Raw genomic sequence first — 9,592 nt, 5'->3', positions numbered from 1 at the left:
AGACAGATTAGTGACCAGTAGTGTCACTGTCAGTGGTAAGGTTAGGTAGGGTTCGAGAACAGATATTAGTGATAAGTAGTGTCACTGTCTATGATAAAGTTATGTATGTAGAGGTTGGGAAGGTAGATTAGTGACCAGTAGTGTCAGGGTAAGGTTATACATGTAGGGATTGGGAAGACAGATTAGTGACCAGTAGTGTCACTGTCAGTGGTAAGGTTAGGTAGGGTTCGAGAACAGATATTAGTGACAAGTAGTGTCACTGTCTATGATAAAGTTATGTATGTAGAGGTTGGGAAGGTAGATTAGTGACCAGTAGTGTCAGGGTAAGGTTATACATGTAGGGATTGGGAAGACAGATTAGTGACCAGTAGTGTCACTGTCAGTGGTAAGGTTAGGTAGGGTTCGAGAACAGATATTAGTGACAAGTAGTGTCACTGTCTATGATAAAGTTATGTATGTAGAGGTTGGGAAGATAGATTAGTGACCAGTAGCGTCACTGTCAGTGGTAAGGTTAGGTAGGGTTCGAGAACAGATATTAGTGACAAGTAGTGTCACTGTCTATGATAAAGTTATGTATGTAGGGGTTGGGAAGATAGATTAGTGACCAGTAGCGTCACTGTCAGTGGTAAGGTTAGGTAGGGTTCGAGAACAGATATTAGTGACAAGTAGTATCACTGTCTATGATAAAGTTATGTATGTAGAGGTTGGGAAGGTAGATTAGTGACCAGTAGTGTCAGGGTAAGGTTATACATGTAGGGATTGGGAAGACAGATTAGTGACCAGTAGTGTCACTGTCAGTGGTAAGGTTAGGTAGGGTTCGAGAACAGATATTAGTGACAAGTAGTGTCACTGTCTATTATAAAGTTATGTATGTAGAGGTTGGGAAGGTAGATTAGTGACCAGTAGTGTCAGGGTAAGGTTATACATGTAGGGATTGGGAAGACAGATTAGTGACCAGTAGTGTCACTGTCAGTGGTAAGGTTAGGTAGGGTTCGAGAACAGATATTAGTGACAAGTAGTGTCACTGTCTATTATAAAGTTATGTATGTAGAGGTTGGGAAGGTAGATTAGTGACCAGTAGTGTCAGGGTAATGTTATACATGTAGGGGTTGGGAAGACAGATTAGTGACCAGTAGTGTCACTGTCAGTGGTAAGGTTAGGTAGGGTTCGAGAACAGATATTAGTGACAAGTAGTGTCACTGTCTATGATAAAGTTATGTATGTAGAGGTTGGGAAGATAGATTAGTGACCAGTAGTGTCACTGTCAGTGGTAAGGTTAGGTAGGGTTCGAGAACAGATATTAGTGATAAGTAGTGTCACTGTCTATTATAAAGTTATGTATGTAGAGGTTGGGAAGGTAGATTAGTGACCAGTAGTGTCAGGGTAAGGTTATACATGTAGGGATTGGGAAGACAGATTAGTGACCAGTAGTGTCACTGTCAGTGGTAAGGTTAGGTAGGGTTCGAGAACAGATATTAGTGACAAGTAGTGTCACTGTCTATTATAAAGTTATGTATGTAGAGGTTGGGAAGGTAGATTAGTGACCAGTAGTGTCAGGGTAATGTTATACATGTAGGGGTTGGGAAGACAGATTAGTGACCAGTAGTGTCACTGTCAGTGGTAAGGTTAGGTAGGGTTCGAGAACAGATATTAGTGACAAGTAGTGTCACTGTCTATGATAAAGTTATGTATGTAGAGGTTGGGAAGATAGATTAGTGACCAGTAGTGTCACTGTCAGTGGTAAGGTTAGGTAGGGTTCGAGAACAGATATTAGTGATAAGTAGTGTCACTGTCTATGATAAAGTTATGTATGTAGAGGTTGGGAAGGTAGATTAGTGACCAGTAGTGTCAGGGTAAGGTTATACATGTAGGGATTGGGAAGACAGATTAGTGACCAGTAGTGTCACTGTCAGTGGTAAGGTTAGGTAGGGTTCGAGAACAGATATTAGTGACAAGTAGTGTCACTGTCTATTATAAAGTTATGTATGTAGAGGTTGGGAAGGTAGATTAGTGACCAGTAGTGTCAGGGTAATGTTATACATGTAGGGGTTGGGAAGACAGATTAGTGACCAGTAGTGTCACTGTCAGTGGTAAGGTTAGGTAGGGTTCGAGAACAGATATTAGTGACAAGTAGTGTCACTGTCTATGATAAAGTTATGTATGTAGAGGTTGGGAAGATAGATTAGTGACCAGTAGTGTCAGGGTAAGGTTATGCATGTAGGGGTTGGAAAGACAGATTAGTGACCAGTAGTGTCACTGTCAGTGGTAAGAACAGATATTAGTGACAAGTAGTGTCACTGTCTATGATAAAGTTATGTATGTTGAGGTTGGGAAGGTAGATTAGTGACCAGTAGTGTCAGGGTAAGGTTTAGTGACCAGCAGTGTCATTGTCATGATAAGGTTAGGTAGAGTTTGATTGAGATAGTTTAGTGACAAGTAGTGTCGTCACTGTCAGTGATAAAGTTAGGTAGGGCTTGAAGAGATAGAATAGTGACAAAAGATTCGCGGAAAAATGAAAAGTCAATACCATTCTCATTATTCCTCTATTCCCTAAAGTAATTTTATTTTTTCTTATATACAGTGCCCTGCATAAACTTTGAAAGTCCAATACTTCCTATAAATGAAACAAATCTTCCTTTGCTGTTATGTACTGTATCCAACGAAGACTTTATGACTGTTCGTCAATAGGAGCTAAAGATTGTTTCACACTACAGGATAAGCCATGCTCCAGCTCTCGCGACACTCAGTCTGTCTTGTAAGATGCTCCAAGGTAGTCACACCACAATGCTCTCAATAAGTCTAGATTTTAATATTATAGCCACATCAGAAATGTTTATATGGGAGGTTAATTTTGTTATAAATGAAGAGTTGTGAAGCAACATTGGATTCAGTTAGCATAGACATTTTTGTATATAAAAGAATATTAAAAGAACTGGAAATAGAACCAATTGAGTTACATGTAAATTACATGTAAAATATTTACAGATACTGTAATTTACCTTCCAAACTCTGGTGCCTAGCTGTAAAGCTCAGGTATGACACGAATAAGTTCAGTCAATTGCTCTTCCATGTATTTACTGGTGCAATGGCAATGTAAATATTTCCACTTATATTCGTTGTTTGAATTTTAAACGTAGAGCAAGGACTGTGTGAATGGAGCTTCATCATCTGTATAATGTGAAACAATCTTGATCCTGCTGTGATTAACCTTGTTTCCTGAGAGCAACATCTGGCTTAACTAGTTATATTTTCTTCAATAAATTCAATAGCATTAAGAAGTTCAGTATGTTATATTTCCAGAATATACTGAACACATTTTAATGCTTCAAAATAATTTAAAGAGGTCTAGAATAATGATATTCCACTTGAATGATTTACAATTACTTATTGCAGTAGTGAAGGCACTTATTTGGAATAATGTTATAATGTACAAAATATTACATACCGTAGCTCTGAATATGAACGTGATGTGATGTTTCCATGTTACCTCATGAACTGAGAATTATTTTCTGCATGTGAAACTGAACACAACACAGAATTTGAAGTACCAGTACCAGGTTGTAGCTGGTACAGATTAGTACACAGGCATTTTATACCGGTTGAATTTTGTGTTAATTTCAGTAATGCAACTCTGACATCGTATCCACTACTGGATGTCATCAGCTCCCTTGTAGGGGAATGCTACAAACTCGAGCAAGGCATTGTTATCACCGTATTCTTACTTCTTTTCTATTCTCGTCTTACGCTACATATCCAAACTCTATCAAGAAATGAAAAGAATCAGGAAACAAGGTTTGTTTGCTATGGCACTGTTTCCTATCTAGTACGTGGGCTCTGATTCTAGACTAGGCTCTTGTTTGAAGGCGATCCTAAATGGGTTTTCTTGGTCAGCTAAATGCATGTCACTACGGAGAATTACCACAGGTGACTGGGCTGTAGGGGTCCCGTTGCTCATCGGCGGGCTCCCGAGGTGGCCGTTGGTCTGCAGGTGTTGCGGTGGACTGCTGCACTGTACAGACGGGGGGGTCATGGGGCTCTCCGGGGAGCCTACAGAACTGCCGCCTTGGTAACTGCCGGCCGTAGTCGCATTGCTCTGCTGAACTGCGCCGTCTGTTGTAGCACCTGCGGACACACAACAAGCTCGTGACTCATATCCTACCTACCACCAATTCAGTGCAGTCAACTCATGTAACTTTTTATGTTAAGCCACATTTAAACTTTTCAAATAATCCCTGTTGAATCTTTCGTACACTACTTTTAACACTTGAATATATATAATTGATTAAATAGCGATCTTACTCGTGTTAATTGTGTAAGCATGTGCGGCTTACAGCTGTTTCGGTGCTTCTTCACACCATCCTTAGAGCCTACTAGACACACAGATAAATTTCAGAACACACACACTATTTGACACCACATTTCAACACTTTTCAACAATCGAACACATCCACACAACAGGCAGCGAAGTTCGAGATGACGCCGAGATCTAGTAGGCTCTGAGGATGGTGTGAAGAAGCACCGAAACAGCTGTAAGCCGCACATGCTTACATAATTAACACGAGTAAGATCGCCATTTAATCAATTATTTATTTCAAATAATTCCATGAAACAAATTTCATATTTTTTTATGAACGCTGACATGAATTTCGTAATAATGCTAGGTTTACATTGGGGGGCAAAGAATAATTGAAGACATAATTACAAAAACAGCCTTGTCAAAATTGCTATTTTTCAGAAGAACAATAAAAGTAAATAGCACAACACATGTCAACTGTTTCCGTACAACTGGTGTTTATCCTTGTGGCTATTGCACCTGACATGTGTCATTTTTGGAGTCTATAAACATTTGAAATAGTAGCAAATGTGTCCTCAACTCAATTTCATTAAAAATGACTAGGGCTGTTTTTGTAATAATGTCTTCAATTGCGATTTCCCGGTCTCTGATTGGGTCAAAAGCCCAGACAGAACTGGTATTATTTAATCCTTGCGGTGAATTCCGGTGAAGTCCGTAGGGCCTAATTAGTTAAATCCACTCTCCTCACCTGGGATCTTTTAAGATGCAAAAAGGAGAGTGGTGTGCGGAAAGCAACGGGAAAGCAAAAAAAAAAAAAAAAAAAAAAAAAAAAAAAAAAAAAAAAAAAAAAAAAAACTGCAAACATGAGAAAAAAGGAGCATCTTCTGCGGACCTCTGGAAAAATAACTAAGGAAGAGACTAGTGAAGTGCTTCCTATGGTGTGTGACTTTATATGGCGCAGAAACATGCACATTACGACGAAGTGAAGAGAAGCGACTAGAAGCATTTGAAATGTGGATATGGAGAAGAATGGAACGTGTGAAATGGACAGACAGAATAGGAAATGAAGTTGCGTTGAAAAGAGTGGGTGAAGAAAGAATGATGCTGAAACTGATCAGAAATAGAAAAAGGAACTGGCTGGGGGGCTGAGAAGAAACTGCCTACTGAAGGATGCACTGGAAGGAATGGTGAATGGGAGAAGAGTTCGGGGCAGAAGAAGATATCAGATGATAGACGACATTAAGATATATGGATCATATGAGGAGACAAAGAGGAAGGCAGGAAATAGGAAAGATTGGAGAAAGCTGAGTTAGGAAATAGGAAAGACTGGAGAAAGCTGAGTTTACAGTGAAAGCCCTGCATAATTTAATTTTAATTGTTTTATATAAAATGTTAACAAACTGTGATATCAACAATGAAAATCGTCATTGTTACGTTCTATGCACAATAATAGTAATACCTATTTGAACCATTTACAGAAAGAACAAGAAAAATCCATTTTTTGTAGAAAAAATGTTATATTTTCTCTATAGGCCTCCTTTAAGGTCATTAAAATTAGGAAAGCTCCCTCAATCACACTGTCACTCAACTATCTGGATGCAGGAAGCCTATGAATTTCAGTCTGTAATCAAATTAATGCACTTACCACCCAATAGCATTTCCTGCAGCAGACTGTCAATACGGGCCACCCCAAAGAGCTTGGCGAACTGTATCTGCTCGATCATCTGCCAAGTGATGGACTGCAGTGCAGGCAACGTGAGGAGGATTTCTCCGAAGCGACCCCTCGATTCGTACTGCCTGTCACTGATGTAGTCTTCCAAGTTGATCTGGATCTGATACCGTGCAGCCTTAATTTTTTGTGAATCATTCAAGCCTTTTGCATCTGAAAATTTAATGGAAGAATAAATTATATTATATCCTAATCAATCTTCTTAATGTATCCAGCTGTTTGCTGACAACATAAAGTCCACTATAGTCCACTGTAGTCTATTCAGTTGTTGTTTTTCACGAGAAAGTAGGGGTATTTTGATCGGTCTTCATTATAGATGCCTGTTGCTAGTAGCCAGAGGTGGGGTGTAGTCAATATATACTGCAGGGCTGTGTCTTCTGCAACTGGTACTTATGATTTTAATTTACTTCTTTTGTGGTTTATGGATGGACAGTATAGAAGAATGTGTTCCAGATCTTCATCATGATTATTACACCACAGACAAGTAGGATTATCAGAAATGTGAAATCGGTGTAGGTACAATTGAGTGACAATGTGACCTGTTCTGGCCCTTGTTAAAAATGTTTGAACATGTCTGGGCAAGATTGTTACATTTTCAGGTCATTTAAAATATTATATCCTACATACAATACGAAAAGTTATTTCGTGAAATATTAATATCCCTCTAGTGGGTACTCACCTTGTCGTGGTGAGGGGGCTTAAACTTGTCGTTTAAGCTAATAAGTAACAAGTAAAGGGGTACCTACATAAGCTGCATTAACACCAACGCAGTCCCACTATATTTTTCACTGCTTATGATACATGGAGTCCCTCAGTGTAAAATTCTCCGGAGGTAAAATAGTCCCTCAATCGGATCTCCGGGTAGGGACCGCACTGAGAGATGCCAAGAACCGTACTAAAGTACTTATTTGGAAATATTAATATACTGGTAGTCTCTCTATGGATATAAAAAATCAAACTCGAAACATAAGATTATTTAGGGCCAAATTAAAGAAGTACCTAATTTCTCACGTCTTCTATTCTGTAGGTGAATTCATGACATTCAATAACACTGCATGAATATTTCTGTCTCGTATTAAGTGTCGACATACTAGTATATTGTAAAACCCTTCTGTATATATTTCAACTAGACTGTGACTATAATTAAGACTTTGCAGTAAGTTACTATTAAGATTTGTTTGACATGTTCCATATTCTAGCTGTGAAACGATGTATGAATACCATGGAATGTAAATAAATACAATACAATATTATGAAATAATATAGAGCATTCCTATGCAGACCAGCTCACTTTAGCCTCAACCTAACAAAATCTGATAGTAAGCGGCAAGTAGTCATATGCCAGCATATATGCCTCTACCACTTAGTTTTCTCGGAGCAGGCATTCCACACTACTATCATATAAATAATGCCCATGGCTTGTCAGTATATCTTTTCATTAATAATCTTCCTCGTATGTAATCGTGAAAACTTTGTAACTAATTCAACAGTTCATAGCATAAATACACGTCAAAAAAATGACTTTCATACTCCATCGGCAAGTCTATCGTGCTATCAAAAAGGAGTGCGTTATATGGCAGTAAAAATTTTTAATAGCCTCCCTATCGATATAAAAAATGAAACTCAAAACATAAGATTATTTAGGGCCAAATTAAAGAAGTACCTAATTTCTCACGCCTTCTATTCTGTAGGTGAATTCATAACATTGAATAACATTTCATGAAATTGATACCGTAAACTGGGGTTACTTTGAACACAGAGTAAACTTTGACCATTTTTTCAGAAAATCATATTTAGGTTTCTACATGCTGCATTTGTTATAGATGGAGGTAAATTATCATAAAATCATTCTCATACCAAATTTACCTCCATCTATAACAAGTGCAGCATGTAGAAATCTAAATATGATTTTCTGAAAAATGGTCAAAGTTCCCTCTGTGTTCAAAGTAACCCCAGTTTACGGTACTAAAACTCTGTGTTGTACTAGTAGACTATATTGTAAATCTCGTCTGTATATATTTTATCTAGAGTGTGACTATAAATTAAGACTTTATAATAGTATTAAGTTTTTTGACTTGTTCCATATTCTAGCTGTGAGCAATGTATGAATATCATGGAATGTTAATAAATACAATACAATACAATACAATACAATAAGCCGATGGAACATGGTTATCTGGGACAGATCTGCAAAGGAAAGCCCTATATATGCATATATACAGTACTGGTTAATAAAGGTGTGTGAAATTAATCCTGTTCAGGCATCAGTCCTACTGTACAAGTAAATTTAACGCAGCACTACAAAGATTTAAACAAGAAGCTCCAGCAGCTGTATATTCTTTTATTGTAGCTTGAAAATGTGCGATCATTTATTATTATTCATGGGCTTGTTTAAAACATCCCTTGTTGGAAGAATGTATGATATACAAGTTCTACTCACTTGGATCAAAGAAAACAATGGCCTTCAAGCAGGCGAATTCCGTGTCATCCATCTGCACTTCTGTCATTGGTTTGACGAGCTCGTCCATGACACGGGTCCCAACACGGCTGATGTCAAGATCCGGCGATACCCCGCTATCTGAAACATTCGCATTTTCTCTCAATTATGACTATCGTGATATTAGCAACTAACGTGATATATATGTCAGTTAATTTATAAACAACATTACAGTATAACATGTCTTGTGCAATTCGATGGTGTTCAGATAAAGGGAGTTATGTCATTCTTGTACAAATGGAGTTTTGTTCCTCAAGTGAATACACAAGTTAAATTCTACAATTATTAGTGTACAAAAAAACAAAATAATACTAGCATTCAATATGTTTTATTTATGTAGAAAATTATTTGCAAAAGGATCCGAAGTTTAATTTTCATTTATCTCAAAATTCATTTTTATGACATATCTCCTCTTTACCCAAACATCATCAAATTATTTTCATAAACATACTATTTGTTAACTTTGTGGTTATTACAAAAAATGTTTCATTACTTAATATATAAAGATCCATGAATAACGTTCTACATCGAATTGACGCATATAATATAGTGGTTTATTTACGATGTATTGGATTGGTGCATAAGTTTGTAGCATTTTTCTGTTCTTTCATTCATCTGCTGTCTATGTTTCCATAGCAACCAAGTATTTATTTACGCTACGAACTTATGCACCAATCCAATATCAGGCTATAATTAAAGAAATAATTACATAAATTCAAATTAACTTATGAAGCGGAAAAAGTACAGAACATCATTAATAAATAACAATGCATCTGTTACAAGTATTACTCTTTCAAACACAGATCCATTATCAATAAAACAATTTTTTAATGAGAACGAACCAAAAGTCTTCCGGCATTTTTTTCATTGTAGAAATGTAATGATATAATTAACTGGAACACGTAAATTATGAAATAGAATCTCTTCAGCGGTCCAAAATGAGTTCAACCTGTTTTAACAGCTCTGAAGCATGGTAAATGTATTAATTGCCATTTTGACGACTTTTAAGTTTAGCCTATATATTTGTATAACCGTATTTTTCAATTCTGAATGTTATGACATACCAAAGAGT

The 9,592-nt window shown here is 37.2% G+C and overlaps 1 protein-coding gene across 17 annotated transcripts in view; it reads right to left on the bottom strand.

Moving 5' to 3' along the window:
- Positions 1-2,665: 2,665 nt before the first annotated feature.
- Positions 2,666-9,592, bottom strand: part of Hnf4 (Hepatocyte nuclear factor 4) — a 347,887-nt gene continuing 340,960 nt past the window's right edge. For all 17 annotated transcript variants that reach the window (XM_069846436.1, XM_069846439.1, XM_069846437.1 and 14 more), the window contains 3 exons: positions 8,464-8,601; positions 5,940-6,176; positions 2,666-4,122 (listed from right to left, as the gene is read on the bottom strand). In XM_069846436.1, the coding sequence (XP_069702537.1) occupies positions 3,821-4,122; positions 5,940-6,176; positions 8,464-8,601 (677 nt within the window). In that variant the 3' untranslated portion in view covers positions 2,666-3,820. The remainder of the gene's footprint in view (positions 4,123-5,939; positions 6,177-8,463; positions 8,602-9,592) is intronic.

This window comes from Periplaneta americana, chromosome 14 (assembly GCF_040183065.1).
Source record: "Periplaneta americana isolate PAMFEO1 chromosome 14, P.americana_PAMFEO1_priV1, whole genome shotgun sequence".
Lineage (NCBI taxonomy): Eukaryota > Metazoa > Arthropoda > Insecta > Blattodea > Blattidae > Periplaneta > Periplaneta americana.
The sequence above is the reverse complement of the archived record's forward strand: the minus strand, read 5'-3'. Positions and strand labels throughout refer to the sequence as shown.